Below are 16400 nucleotides of genomic sequence, written 5' to 3' on the forward strand. Positions count from 1 at the left end.
TTTAGATTCTGCATTTAAGTGAGATCATGCAGAATTTGTTTTTCTCATCTGGCTTATTTCACTTAGCATAATGCCCTCCAGGTTCATCCATGTTGTCCCAAATGTCCCAAAACTTCCTTCTTTTTTATGGCTAAATAATATTCCATTCTGTGTATATACCAGATTTCTTTATCCATTCAACTGTAGACAGACACTTAGATTATTTCCATAGCTTAGCTTTTGTGACTAATGCTACAATAACATGGGAATGCAGATATATCTTTGAGATACTGATTTCATTTCCTTTAGATATACAATCCAGAAGTAGGATTGCTGTATCATATGGTAATTCAATTTTAGCTTTTTGAGGAAACTTCATACAGTTTTCCACCATGGCTGTACCAATTTTAAATCCCACCAACAGTGTTCAGTGGCTTTCTTTTTTTCCACATTCATGCCAGCACTTATTTTTTGACTTTTTGAACAGGTGTGAGGTGATGTCCCACTGTGGTTTCAATTTGCATTTCCCTGATGATCAGTGATGTTGAGCACCTTTTCATATACTTGTTGGCCATTTGTCTGTCTTCTTTAGAAAAATATCTATTGAGGTCCTGTGCCCATTTTTTAATAGGGTTATTTGTGGGTTTTCTTGCTATTGAGTTGTATGAGTTCCTTATATATTTTAGATATTACCCCCCTATCAGATATATGGTATGCAAATATTTTCTCCCAGTCCAGAGGTTGCCTTTTCATTGGTTGATTTTTTTTTCCTTTGCTGTGCAGAAAAATTTTAGTGTGATATAGTCCGACTTGTTTATTTTTGCTTTTGTTGCCAGTGCTTTTGATGTTATATCCAAAAAGTCATTTCTAAGACTAAGGTGAAGGAGCTTTTCCCTTGTTTTCTTCTGAAATTTTTACTTTTGATTTATACAGGGTTTAGGTCTTATGTTTATATCTTTAATCCATTTTGAGTTGATTTTTGTTAGTGGTATAAGATAGGGGTCCAATTTTTTTTTTTTTTTTGTATATGGTTATACAACTTTCCTAGCACCGTTTATTAAAGAGACTGTCCTTTCCCCATTGTGTATTTTCAGCAACTTTGTCGAAGATTAGTTGACTGTATATGTGTGCATTTATCCCCAGGCTCTCTGTTCTGTTCTGTTGGTCTATATGTCTGTCTTTATTCCTGTATCATTCCATATTGATTACTGAAGCTTTGTAATAAATTTTGAAGTTACTAAGTATGAGGCCTCTAGCTTTGTTTTTATTTCTCAAGATTGTTTTGGCCATTCAGAATCCTTTAAGATTGCATATGCATTTTACAATTTTTTTTATTATTTCTTCAAAAAATGCCATTGGGATTTTGCTGGGGATTGCATTGAATCTGTAGACTGCTTTGGATAATATGGACGTTTTAACAATATTGATTCTTCCTGTCCATGAGTATGGAGATATCTTTCCATTTATTTGTGTCTTCTCTAATTTCTTTCATCATTGTCTGTTAGTTTTCAATGTACAGATCTTAACATTCTTGGTTAAATCTATGTCTAAGTACAGTTGACCCTTGAACAGTATGGGAATTAGGGGTGCTGACCTTCCAGCAGTCAACAGTCAGCCCTCCCTATATGTGACTCCACACTGACAGATTGAACCAATCACAGATCGTGTAGTACTGTAGTATATGTATTTTTAAAAATCCATGTATAAGTGGACCTATGCAGTTCAAACTTGTGTTGTTCAAGGGCCAACTGTATTCTTTTTCATGCTATTTTAAATAGGATTTTTTTTTCATTTCTTTTTTCAAATAGTTCATTGTTAGTATATAGTAATGCAACTGATTTTTGTATGTTGATTTTGTATCCTGCAACTTTACTGAATTCATTTATTAGTTATAACAGTTTTTCCTGGAATCATTCTGCAAATAAAATCATGTCATCTGCTAACAGAGATAATGATCTCAGAGGAAAAGCTTTTGGTTTTTCAACATTGAATATGATATTAGCTGTGGACTTTGCATATGTGGCCTCTATTATGGTGAACTAATATTCTTCTATTCCTAGATTGTTGAGGTTTTTTTAATCATAAAAGGGTGTTGAGGGCTTCCCTGGTGGCGCAGTGGTTGAGAATCTGCCTGCTAATGCAGGGAACACGGGTTCGAGCCCTGGTCTGGGAGGATCCCACATGCCGCGGAGCGGCTGGGCCCGTGAGCCACAATTACTGAGCCTGCGTGTCTGGAGCCTGTGCTCCGCAACAAGAGAGGCCGCGATAGTGAGAGGCCCGCGCACAGCGATGAAGAGTGGCCCCCCCTTGCCACAACTAGTGAAAGCCCTCGCACAGAAACGAAGACCCAACATAGCCATAAATTAAAAATAAATAAATAAATAAAAATTTAAAAAAAAAAGTTTAAAAAAAAAAAAAGGGTGTTGAATTTTGTCAGATTTTTTTCTGCATGTCTTGAGATGATCATGTGTTTTTTATCCTTCATTCTGTTAAAGTGGTTTAGCATATTAATTGACTTTCTTATGTGGAACCTTCCTTGCATCCTATGGTTAAATCCTATTTGGACATGGTGTATGATCCTATTAATGTGCCATTGAGTTCAATTTGATAGCATTTGTTGAGGATTTTTGCATCTATATTCATGAAGGATATTGGCCGGTAGTTTTCTTTTTTTGTAGTGTCTTTTTCTGGCTTTGGCATCAGGATAAATTATGCTTGGAAGTATTTGGAAGTATTCCCTCCTTTTCAATATTTTGGAAGAGTTTAAGATGGATTAATGTTAATTCTTCTTTAAATATTTGGTAGAATTCACCATCTGTTCTTGGGCTTTTCTTTGTTGGGAGGATTTTGATTACTGATTCAGTGTGCTTAATATTTATAGATCTGTTCAGATTTTCTGTTTATTCATGATTCTGTCTTGGTAGATTACATTTTTGGGGGAATTTATTCATTTCTTCTAGGTTATACAATTTTTTGATATGTAATTGTTCACAGCAGTCTCTTATGATCATTTTTATTTCTGGGGCATCAATTGTAATGTGTCCTTTTTCATTTATGATTTTATATATTTGTCTTCTCTTTTTTTCTTAATTAGTCTAGGTAATTTTGTTGATTTTGTTCTTTTCAAAAAACCAACTCTTAGTTTCACTTTTAGTTGATTCTTGTCTATTGTCTCTGATTTATTTCTGCTCTACTCTTTATTATTTCCTTCTTTCTGCTAACTTTGGATTGAGTTTTTCTTCTTTTTCTAATTTCTTGAGGTATAGAGTTAGGTTGTTTATTTGAGTTCTTCTTTATTTTTTTTAATGTAGGCATTTATCACTATAAACTTCCCTCTTAGTACGACTTTTGCTGTATTCCACAAGCAATGTTGTGTTTTCATTTTCGTTTGTCTCAAGGTATTTTCTAACACCTTTTTGACTTCTTCTTTGGTTCATTGGTAGTTCAAGATTTCATTGGTTTTTTTTTAATTAAAATTTGATTGTTTAATTTCCACATATTTGTGTATTTCCAATTTTCCTTGTGCTATTGATATCTAGTTTCATTCCACTGTGGTGGGAAAAGACAACTGGTAGGATTTCAGTCTTCTTAAATTTGTTTAGACTTGATTTGTGACCGAACATGCAGTCTGTCCTTGAGAATGTTCCATGTGCCCCTGAAAGGAATGTAAATGCTGTTGGTGTTGAGTGGAATGCTCTGCGTATATTTGTTAGAACCATTTGTCTATAGAATTGTTCCTGTCTTCTTTTTTCTTATTGATCTTCTTTCTCGGTTTTCTATCCATTATTGGAAATGGGATTTTGAAATCTCCTATTATTATTCTATTGCTTTCTATTTCTCCTTTCATTTCTGTTAATCTTTGGTACATATATTTACATACTCTGTTGTTGGGCATATGTATAGTTATAATATGTATAATTGTTATATCATTCTGGCAAGTTGATCTGATATAAGGTCCTTCTTTGTCTTCTGTGACAGTTTTTTATTAAGTCTGCTTTGCTTAATATAAGTAAGGCCATCCATGCTCTTTTGTTTACCATTTGCCATCTTTCTTCCCTTTAAAACTTTCAGCTTATGTGTATTTTTAAACCCAAAGTTAGTCTCTTCTAGACAGCATATACTTGGATCTTGTTTTTTATCCTATCAGCTACTGTCTCTTTTGAGTGGGGAGTTTGATTTACATTTAAAGTAATTATTAATAGGGAAGGACTTAATATTGCCATTTTGTTGTTTTCTTTATGTCTTATAGCTCTTTTGTCCATCTTTTCTTCTCTTGCTGTCTTCCTTTATGTTGTATTGATTTTTTTTCTAGTAACATGCTTTGATTCCTTTCTCATTTTCTTTTGGGTATCTTCTGTAGGTGTTTTCTTTGTGGTTACCATAGGGCTTACATAAAACATCTCATAAGTTTAACAATCCATTTTAAGCTGATAACTTGACTTCAACTGCGTGCAAAATCTGTACACTTTGTTAGTGATGTACAAATTACATATTTTATATTGTGTATCCATTAATATATTTTATAATTATAGTTATTTTTATACTTTTGTTTTTTAACTTTTATGCCACAATTAAAAGTGATTTATGTACCACTGTTACACTATTCAATTTGTGTATTTTTCTATATATTTACCTTTACCAGTGAGCTTTATACTTTCACATGCTTTTGTGTGGCTGTTTGGCATCTTTTCATTTCAACTTGAAGGACTCCCTTTAGCATGTCTTGTAAGGAGGCAGGTCTAATGGTGATTAGCTCCCTCAGCTTTTCTTTGTCAGGGAAAGTATCTACTTCATTTTTGAAGGATGGTTTTGCTGGTTATAGTATTTTTGTTTAGCAGTTTGTTTTTTATCACTTTAAATATATCATCCCTCTCATTTCAGGCTTACAAGGTTTCTGCTGAGAGTCTTACAAGGATTCCCTTGTATGTGATAAGTTATTTTTCTCTTGCTATTTCCAAATTCTCTTTTTGGCTTTGTTGACATTTTGATTATGCATCTCATTGTGGAGTTATTTGGTTTCATCCTATTTAGAGCCTTTTGGACTTCCTGAATCTGATGTCCATTTCCTTCCCTAGATTTGGGAAGTTTTCGGCCATTATTTCTTTATTTATTTATTTATTTTTGGCTGTGCTGGGTCTTCGGTTCGTGCGAGGGCTTTCTCCAGTTGCGGCAAGCGGGGGCCACTCTTCATCGCGGTGTGGGGACCGCTCTTCATCGCGGTGCGCGGACCTTTCACCATCGCGGCCCCTCCCGTTGCGGGGCACAGGCTCCAGACGCGCAGGCTCAGCAGCTGTGGCTCACGGGCCCGGCCGCTCCGCGGCATGTGGGATCTTCCCAGACCAGGGCTCGAACCCGTGTCCCCTGCATTAGCAGGCAGATTCTCAACCACTGCGCCACCAGGGAAGCCCCATTATTTCTTTAAATAAGCTTTCTGCCTCTATTTTTCTCTTTTCCTTCTGAGACTCATAATGTGTATATTGGTCCTCTTGATATTGTTGTGTAAGTCCCTTAGATTTTCTTCACTCTATTTTATTTATTTTTCTTTTTGCTCCTCTGACTGGATAATTTCACATGACTTTTCTTCAAATTCTCTGATTACTTTTGCTTGATCAAATCTGTTGAACCTCTAGTGAATTTTTCATTTCAGTGAATTTTTCAGCTACATTCCTCAGCTCCAAAATTTGTTTGGTCTTTTTTTATATTTTCTATCTCTTTGTTGAAATTCTCATTTTGTTCATGCATTGTTTTCCTGATATTGTTGTACATCTTCATGACAGTTATTTTGAATAATTTGTCAAGTAATTCCTATACCTCCATTTCTTTATGGTGTGTTTCTGGAGACTTATTTTATTTCTTTAACAGGGTAATTTTTTTCTGTTTCTTCATATTCTTTTTAACTTTGTGTTGGTATCTACACATTTGAAAAAATAGCTACCTCTCCCATTCTTTACATACAGGCTTTATAGAAGGAAAGGTCTTCACCAAGCAGTGCAACTAGAGACTCAGGGGGCCTCTCAGATCTTTTCTGTGAATATGTCTTTCTGATCTTATGTATGAAGATTACTAATTAGAGGGGCTTGCCAGCTTCTGTTTTCTCAGGAGTTTGTAATCTCTTGCTGCCTCTGGTGTCTGTCTTCTGTAGTGTGAGTACTCTGAAATAGCACACTGCCCAGATCTTTTTTTCAGCAGCCTCTAGGCATCTAGAGTTTGTCATGTTCTCTCAGTTCCATAAGACAAGCAATATAGAAACAGAACCTTAAGCAGCCCACTGAAAAGCCAGAAATTTGGACGCATGTTCCACTCTTCTTTTTCTGCACTTATGGAGAGCCTTCTGAGCTATATCAGTTTCTGTCTGCCATACCATGAGACCTCTGTAGAACCAGTACGCTGTCCAGCTCTTTTTTGTTCTCAGAAACTACCATGCTTCTAGAGTGTGTCAGGTCTCATCAGTACTTCAAGATATGCAAGACAGAAGCCAGTCCCCCAGTAGCCCCACACCTCCAATATCCAGTTGTTGGATGTCTGGTCCACTCTTCTCTTTTCTTCACCTGGGAGAAGTGAGACCTGAGAATTTCCTCCTAATCCTGTGGTACTGTGCTCAGGAGGGAGAGCTTGTGGTGACAGCATCCACAAATTTTCCTCATAGCTTCAAAGCAGCTGATTTTGCACTCACCTGGAGGGCAGAAGCCTCTTAACTGGTTTCAGAATTTCTCACAATGGAAATTGGCCTGCATATTTTTGAATCAGTGTCTCCATGGAACTGATCTGGGGCTTCCTATTCTGCCATCTCCCTGACATCACCCCTCTGGATATTCTGTTTTATACATCTCTTATTTATTGGATCATGCATCATTGCCTAGCACTGGTAATAAAATGTTTTAAAACAATAACAATCATAATGACTATATTAATATTAATTAGTCCTTGTCAGGTACTTTCCATGTGCCAGGAAAGATAATAATCTTTATGGGTATTATTAATTTAACAGAATGAAAACTGAGGTTCAAAAAGACTAGGCAAGTTGCCTGAAGTCATGCTCCCAGATAGAGCTAAGATTCCAGTCTAAGCCATCTGTATCCTTAGTCCACTTTCTCAGACCACCTGCTATGATACTCAATACACATTTACTGAAAGGATCAATGAGTGCCAACCTGAATCTCCCATCTGCTCTTCTGTTTCACTGTTGGATCTTTTCTAGGAAACTGTTCTTTACCTTCTGCCTGTATCTCCCCTGTCAGTTTGGATTTTAAATTCCTCACAACCTCCCATGTACTGTGCCTCTCTCCTGCTTTCTTCTACCAAGAAGTTCCTCAACTTCTTTCACAGTCTTCATCTCAAATGTAATCTACCTTGACTTCAGGATGGTCACTTGAATCTTAAATGTCACTCAGTTCACTTCAGATCATAGCAGCTCATCTTCAGGCCCAAGAATCTTTAATGAACCTGTAAAGTATTTATGTCTTACTTAGCAAGTGGAAAACTGAAGGAGAGTGAGCAAATATCACATTGGAATAATAGTAAAAACAAAGGCTTTATGATAGCTGCTGTGGTCAGGCATTTTACATATTAATTTATTTAAAAATAATTGAATTTTCATTTGGGACATTGAGTTCTTCCAGTTTTTATAGGGACAGCATTGTATTCTTTGTACACTATAAAAATAAAATGTGATTGAAAATATCTTTAAGATTCCATTTTTGTCACCCTGCAAAGAATGACACTTTTCGGTAATTTAAAAAATGCCTCCTCACTATTACTCTGTAAGCATTCCATCAAGTAACAAGTATCAGACTCACAGCTGCATAGCAGCATTAATGTTTAACTGTAGTCCTATGCAACAGGATATAAACCAAGCCCTACGCATCAAGTTCTCATAAAGAGAACAGGGTAATGATACAATTTTAAAGGTTGATATTATATTTTTGTTCCAGAAATCCCGAGCCATTCATGGCATACTTCCTACCTGGCAGTGATCCTGAGTTTTTTGTAAAACCTCAGGTTGGAGAACTTCTTCCTTTTGACACTGAAGGAACTCTAATCGTTGTGGGTTTTAAACCCAAAATGTACAGCAGGAAATACACAGCAACATTAGCAATACAGGTGAGTTCTACAAAGGCAGTAGTCAAGAATGTTTGATGTCACAAAAGTCATTAAATGACTTTGGGAGAAAAGGTTTCACCCAATGATCACAGATAAAGAATAGCAACATTATCTTGCAAAAGTCAACATATTTCAACTGCTGTGTCTTGTTTTAATTTCCTTTTGGTCAATAAAGAAATTTTAAATGTGCAGTATAACCAAAAATATTGTTATCACCAGTGAAAATAAGAAATTATTTCTCTTCCATATTAAGGAATTGTGGAAGAGAAAAATAATGACTGTAAAGTGATTTGTATAGTCACATATTATTTTCTGTAATAACCTATTCAAAGACTTTAGGTGATTTGCGATAGAGATTTTGAAACCTTTGATTAAGGGATAAGATGCTTTCAAAATGTTAAAGTCTAAAATGAAGTAAATTAAATAGAAGATAAAATTTATCTTGAATTGGAAAAAAAGAACGATGTGAGATGGGTCATTAATGTAAAATAATGTTAAAGTGATCATTTTATTAAAAGTTAAGGTAAGTACAATTCTGAAAATTTATCCAGTAAGCAACACTTCTCCATAAAATTTCCCACATATATGCCACTAGGAACTTTTTGGCTTAAGATAACTTTCAAGTTATTTCTGAAAAGATGCCTATTGCCACTGTCTGTTTTCAGTAGCACAGGCACAAGGGACTTGTAGTCATGTTTTGAGACACAACTACTGATGCCAAAGTGTCTACTAGACTTCTGAATCAGACACTAATTAAGCAGCACCATTGGCAGAAAAATGTGTTGTTACTGTTTTAATGAATAGAGAAAAATGTTGAATATTGCTTGAGAAAATTATTTTTATTTTTCATCTTAGAGTCCTTACAACCCAGGTAATAAAAATATAAAGCCTCTGGAGCCTTGCTGCACATAACCCACTCCTGTGTTAATATTTGATTTTAAATGATCATGTTGATGTATTTCCTTCTTAAAATGATATTTTTAAAATAGATTTGTGAATAAAATTATATTCAGTTTATAGCATATGGTGGACATTTCTGAAACTAACTACTTAGGAGGTTTTACCAACAAAATTCTGTTTCTGATTTCCCTATGCAGAATTGACAATTAAATCAGTGGCAGCAGAATTAAAGGGTTTCTGTGAAAGAATAAGTTAGTATATAGGATCAACTGAGAATATAACATTTTCATTTAGTCTGAAGTAATATAGTTTGATAAAGTATATACGGGGAAAATTGAGAAATCACTGTTTGGATTTAAGAAGTCACTATTTTGTTGATCCTATTTTTATTATGGAAAATTCCAAATACGTGTAGAAATGGAGAGAATAATTAATCCACATGTGCTCATCATCCCATATGAACACTTATCAACTCAAGGCCACTCCTGCTTCAAATATATTCCCACCCCCCTTCCTGACTTCCCATATTATTTTGAAGAAAATGCCAGACATCCTACTATCTGCAAGTATTTTCTACTAATCTCTAAAAGACAAAAATCTTAACCGTAATACCATTATCACATCTAAAATTTAACAATAATTCCTTAACATCAGTACATACCAAATATCCATTTAGTGTTCAAATTTTCAATTGACTCATAAATCTCATATTTTTTAATTTAAATAAATATGTAAAGACATAAAAATAGTACACAGAGTCCTGTGAATCCTTCCCCCAGCTCTCCCAATGGTGACATCTTATATAGCTGTAGTAAAATATCAATACAAAGATACTAACTTAACAAAATAGTGTTAACTAGGCTAGAGACCTTATTCTATTTTTTACATTTTTCACATGCATTTGTGTGTGTTTGTGTGTGTGTGTGTGTGTGAGTGCATGTCTGGTTCTAGACAGTTTGAACCCATGTATAGATGTGTATAACTACAGTCACAAGTGAGATGGAGAACTCTTCCATCACAGCAAGGGAACTATGTCTTGCTAACCCTTTCTAGTCATGTCCAATACTGTAACTCCCTCTCTACCCCTGGCAACTAGTAATCTTTTCTCCATCCCTTTGATTTCATAATTTCTAAAATATTATATAAATGGAATTATATGTAACCTTTTGAGATTGGCTTTTTATGCTAAGTATAATGCCCTTGGGGTTCATAAAGGTTATTATATATATATCAAATCAATGATTTTGAAATCATGGTTCAAACATTGTCTATCTGACTCCAAAACCCTGCTATTAATGATAACACCATGATGTCTCACATGATAAATGTGAAGAATTTTAAAAGTTAGTTCATTATCTAAATAAAAATTATTGTTTACATTATTATCTTTTGTAAACTGTTGGTTTTAAGCATTAAGGCAATTAATACTTGTAACATATATGAAACCTATGGTCTTCATTGTGCTTTACTTGGAAATAAAAAGTAGGATTCTTAAGAACAGTTTAGTTAAATATTACCCTATACAAACTTCAACAACCATGTTAACAAGCTTCATAAGTTCCCTTTCAATTAAACCATATTTAGAATGATTAAAAAGTGTCTCTTCCCCACTGTTATACAAGGCATATAGCTTTGCTAGACTTAAGTTAACTTGGTCAGAGTATTACAAAAAGCAGTGTGACTCAAAGAGAGTCGACAGTCCACTCAACTTCCATGGTGGACATGATGAATCTTAAATAATTTATATAAACTTCTGAGGGCTATCAGAATTACCCAATATAAAACATATAAGGCTTGTACAAAAGAAATATTTATATGTAGAGGGACCTGGTATAACTAGAGACATAGCTAGGCATAGGCATAAGTAATATGTATTGGTTTTAAAGGAATTGGCCATTGCCATGAAACTGTGGGATAGATAGAGATATATATATATATATATATATCTTGGTTTGTATTTTCTCATAAGCAGATCCTGAAATAAGGATTCAAGTCCATGTAGCATATTTACCATGTGATCACAGGAAACAGATGTAGAGAAGCCAGGATATGAGACACAGAAGGAATAGAAACCAATAAAGAGTGCTTTTATCAAGGCAATTACCAGAGTGGGCTCCTGGAATTTAAAGCCATGGGAGTTCTCTGGGAAATCATGTGGAACTCACACCTCAGAATATTCACACCTGAGGGGGCCAGGGAGTTGGAGGGTTTATACACCAACTACTACTGTTCAATCATTGATTGAGGAATGTTCCCAGGAATTGTTAATTCCCTGGCAGCACAGAAGCCTTCTGGAGTTTCTGAAAAACTTCAAGTCAAAGAGGTGCAGATACTGGCAATTGGAAATTGGGCGGCAATGAAATGGAAACGTCTGAGGGATGTACCTGGGTACAGGCCACATCAGCTAATGTTGTTTCCATTCATAAGAATGTGCCCTTTAAAACATAGCTTTGGGAATTTATTCCATGAGTTCATTGGCTTTGGTTGATTCCTTTTCAAACTAGAGAGATATTATTTAAATATGGAAATCACATCTGTTTAAAAAATACTTGTTTTTTAAAATTCATTTAAATAAATAGTTGAGTATAATTGTCAGTTTGGCATTATTTTATAAGAATCAGCACAGTGATTCTTTCACACATTAGCTACATGGAGGTATTGGTTTATTCTTATATTATTTTCACTTCTGCTTTTTTATTTATATTTTCAAAGGGAGATTGAGTATAGAAGATATAGAGCTATATCTTTAAAATGTTTTCAAAAACATGAGTTCTTTTCACAATTGGAAGAAAGTTAACTATAGATATAAGAACTGTAATATTTAATCTTTATAAAATAAATATGTTCTTATTACTATCTAAAGTATTGAAATAAAGGACATGAACAACTTCTTAGGAATATATTTATATTTGGATTATATATACTATATGTATACAAACACACACAGCATCACTTATTGCAAAATTATTTGAATTTTTTTATCAGTTAATCAATTTTATTTTATTTATTTTTGGGAGGTTGGGATTGACATATATACACTATTGATTCTATGTATAAAATAGATAACTAATGAGAACCTATTGTATAGCACAGAGAAAGACTTTTTTTTAAGTTAGAGTATAGTTGATTTACAATGTTGTGTTAATTTCTGCTGTACAGCAAAGTGGATCACTTATACGTATACATATTTCCACTCTTTTTTAGATTCTTTTCCCATATAGGTCATTACAGAGTATTGAGTAAAGTTCCCTGTGCTATATAGTAGGTCCTTATTAGTTATCTATTTTATATATAGTAGCGTGTATATGTCAATCCCAATCTCCCAATTTATCCCTCCCTCCCCCCTTTCCCTCCGGTAAACATAAGTTTGTTTTGTACATTTGTGACTCTATTTCTGTTTTGTAAATAAGTTCCTTTGTACCATTTTTTAAGATTCCACATATAAGAGATATCATATGATATTTATCTTTCTGTTTCTGACTTACTTCACTTAGTATGATAATCTATAGTTGCATCCATGTTGCTACAAATGGCATTATTTCGTTCTTTTTTTTATGGCTGAGTAATATTCCATTGTATATATGTACCACATCTTCTTTATCCATTCATCTGTCGATGGACATTTAGGTTGCTTCCATGTCCTGGCTATTGTAAATAGCACTGCAATGAACATTGTGGTGCATATATCTTTTCGAATTATGGTTTTCTCTGGGTATATGCCCAGGAGTGGGATTGCTGGATCATATGGTAGCTCTATTTTTAGTTTTTTAAGGAACCTCCATACTGTTCTCCATAGTGACTGTACCAATTTACATTCCCACCAACAGTGCAAGAGGGTTGCACTTTTCTCCACACCCTCTCCAGCATTTATTGTGTGTAGACTTTTTGATGATGACCATTCTGACAGGTGTGAGGTGGTACCTCATTGTAGTTTTGATTTGCATTTCTCTAATAATTAGTGATGTTGAGCAGCTTTTCATGTGCTTTTTGGCTATCTGTATGTCTTCTTTGGAGAAATGTCTATTTAGATCTTCCACCCATTTTTTGATTGGGTTGTTTGTTTTTTTGTTATTGAGCTGCATGAGCTGTTTGTATATTTTGGAGATTAATCCCTTGTTGGTAGCATCGTTTGCAAATACTTTCTCCCATTCTGTAGGTTGTCATTTCATTTTGTTTATGGTTTCCTTTGTGGTGCAAAAGCTTGTAAATTTGATTAGGTCCCATTTGTTTATTTTTGTTTTTATTTTCATTACTCCATGGGGTGGATCAAAAAAGATATTGCTACAATTTATGTGAAAGAGTGTTCTTCCTATGTTTTCCTCTAAGAGTTTTATAGTATCCGGCCTTACATTTAGGTCTTTTATCCATTGAGTTTATTTTTGTGTATGGTATTAGGCAGTGTTCTAATTTCTTTCATTTACATGTAGCTGTCCAGTTTTCCCAGCACCACTTATTGAAGAGGCTATCTTTTCTCCATTGTATATCCTTGCTTCCTTCGTCATAGATTAGTTGACCATAGGTGCATGGGTTTATCTCTGGGCTTTCTATCCTGTTCCATTTATCTATATTTCTGTTTTTGTGCCAGTACCATACGTCCTGATTACTGTAGCTTTGTAGTATAGTCTGAAGTCAGGGAGCCTGATTCATCCCGCTCCATTTTTCTTTCTCAAGATTGCTTTGGCTATTCAGGGTCTTTTGTGTCTCCATACAAATTGTAAAATTTTTTTGTTCTAATTCTGTGAAAAATGCCATTTGGTAATTTGATAGGGATTGCATTGAATCTGTAGATTGCTTTGGGTAGTAGAGTCATTTTGATAATATTGATTCTTCCAATCCAAGAATGTGCTATATCTCTCCATCTCTTTGTGCTGTTGATCCTGAATACTTAACTACTATGAGCACTGGATAAAAAAGCCAGTTACGATTAAAACAGGGCCATTCCAGTGGCAAGAAATTCCTGCACTTAGCATTCGGTGATTGATATCACATTACACATTAAACCCTGATGTTACTGCAGTATTCTCTTGGCCCGAACGTCTCCTGAATGAACGTACATGGTACAACTCTTATGTGAAGAAGATGGCCTAGATAAACACAGGTAGCATTAGAAAACTCTGTAAGAGTGATGGGATTTAAGTATGAACATAAATGTGCAGAAAATGCTAGACTGCCTCACTCAATATTGCTATTCTGTACAAAAATGCAGAAGAAATGAAGGATTTTTAAGTAAATCCCTGTATAAGTTGTACTGACCTGGTTTTAGATTATGATTGTCATTAATGAGTTTGCATCATGCTCAGTAATTACAAATAGTTATATTAGTGATGTGCTTTCATAATCTAAAAAACAGAAGCTTGGCATATTTACCAGTCAGTTCTATAGCCACACTGAAACTCCCATAGATAAATCTTGTGACGTATTATTTCCATTACATATAGTTTATGCTGGGCAGTGGTCTCATGCAAACCAAGTAGATGGCTTCCCTTTAGATCAGATGGATGCTTAGTTCATCCAGAGGGCAGACCTCTAAGTACGAGAGACTTTTTAGTGAATAGTTTTTAATTCATAAAGCCAAATGCTTTCCTGAATTTATTTTCCATGTTAATTATTTATTATCAGTGCAGTTTCAGTTTTGTGCCCTTCCTGTACCTTTCATGGAGAAGAGAGAAGGTGTTAATTTGGTAAACTTTTTCTTACATTTTTCTCAGTCCCTGGATATTGCATATAAAATATCTTCCTCTCTTTGTTTCCAGACAGCAGATATGTACTGGTTGTATGATATTAATGGGTTACCTCAAGTTACCATACCACCAGTGAATGTAAAAGCCAAAGTTGACACTACTAACAAGATGTTTGACAAAAAGCCAGCTCATCGGCACAATTTTATCTATGAAAATGCTCAAATCACAAGGACAGGGGTATCCTCTACCATCAAGGGTGCTCCTTTGATGTTGAAGAATAAATAAAAAAATGTTTTTCCCAAAATATTTCTTGGTCTTAAGTAGAATTGAATATATTTTCACGAAGATTATTTCGTTTCTTAAGAAAACTATTTCAAGTATAATAGGCCTTCTATAGTTTCTTTTTGTGAAACCGACTAAATCTATTCTCTGAATATGTTACACTTAATTTTTGAGTTATGTATGCGTTATAAAATGGACTGGTTGCAAATACTGGGATTAGTTCACTTTTAAAGAACAGGAGTACATTTGTAGTAAAACTGAAAAATGATTTCAACTTACAAATCCATGCACATAAGCGTATATACTCCATATGATCCTATACTGACTCTTTAAATAATAAAGATATATTTCAAAATGATCCAGGAGAAAGCTTATTTTCTTAAAGGAGAGTATGTCACTTGGTTCTTATCATTGAGGGGAAATATAATAATAAAGAGCCAATTTAGACCATCTTTAAGACAGTTTGACACAAAATGAGTAGCTCTGCCAGAGGTCATTCATGTGATTTTAAACAAGTCACTTACCTTTTTGTGCCCTATTTCCTTGTGTGCAAAATAAAACAACTGTACTAGGAACAAGAGTTGGCAAACTATAGCTAAGTCTAGTTTACCACCTGTCTTTGTGCAGCCTACTAGCAAATAATGATTTTTGTATTTTTAAATGGTTGAAAAAAATCAATAGAGGAATATTGAGTAACACCAGAAAATTATATCAAATTTAAATTTCATTGTCTACAAGTAAAGTTTTATGGGAACACAGCCACATTCATTTTTTAATATATTGTCTGTGGCTGCTTTTGTGCTATAAAGGTGAAGTTAAGTGGACAGAAATCATATAGCTGAAAAGCTTAAAATGTTTACTCTCTGGTACCTTATAGAAAAAATTCGGCAACCCCTGTACTCGGCCAAGAATGACCTCTAGGAACCACTGTCAATGGATTGATCATAATTTCTTCACATGGTGTTAATCTTGTCTGCAGTTATTGAAGTAGAGGAGAGTGGAGGCTCACGTACCACAGATTTGCCATCCTGGAAAGGAGAAGAATTAAAATTAAAATTCTAAAAGCCCTTCTTGTTCTCTGGCCCTCTGAAGATGTTTCTTTGAGTATAGAGTCATAGATCATTTGTCTGTCCTTTCCTCTGCTGTGCTGTTCTGAGGAGGGGTGGTGTCAGTCTCTGAGTATATTTCTGACAAAGGCTTCATAAAACCTCTCCAAATCCTTAAGAAAGTAGAATCGCATTAGCCGTGAATATACTTAGAGATCTAATTGCTTTTATATTTTGTTGTTTATGGTAATGCGTAATATTTAAATAATCTTAAACCTCTTTATATTGAGCCTTCTGAGAGTCACAATTGCTCTCCTATCTGAAATGCTCCAGAAATTGAAATTAGACACCCAGAATAGAGTCCATTTGGATTTGACTTTTCTCAGTCAGAGAAGGGAGTGTGAATGAGAAC

General features: G+C 34.6%; 1 protein-coding gene across 1 annotated transcript in view; it reads left to right on the forward strand.

The window, feature by feature from the left end:
• CFAP47 (cilia and flagella associated protein 47) overlaps nt 1-14945 on the forward strand; it is a 489567-nt gene extending 474622 nt beyond the window's left edge. Inside the window, 2 exon segments of the mRNA XM_036839258.1 lie at nt 7911-8079; nt 14733-14945. Of these exon segments, the coding sequence (XP_036695153.1) occupies nt 7911-8079; nt 14733-14945 (382 nt within the window).
• Nucleotides 14946-16400: the final 1455 nt, after the last annotated feature.

Source organism: Balaenoptera musculus, chromosome X (assembly GCF_009873245.2).
Source record: "Balaenoptera musculus isolate JJ_BM4_2016_0621 chromosome X, mBalMus1.pri.v3, whole genome shotgun sequence".
Classification (NCBI taxonomy): Eukaryota; Metazoa; Chordata; class Mammalia; order Artiodactyla; family Balaenopteridae; genus Balaenoptera; species Balaenoptera musculus.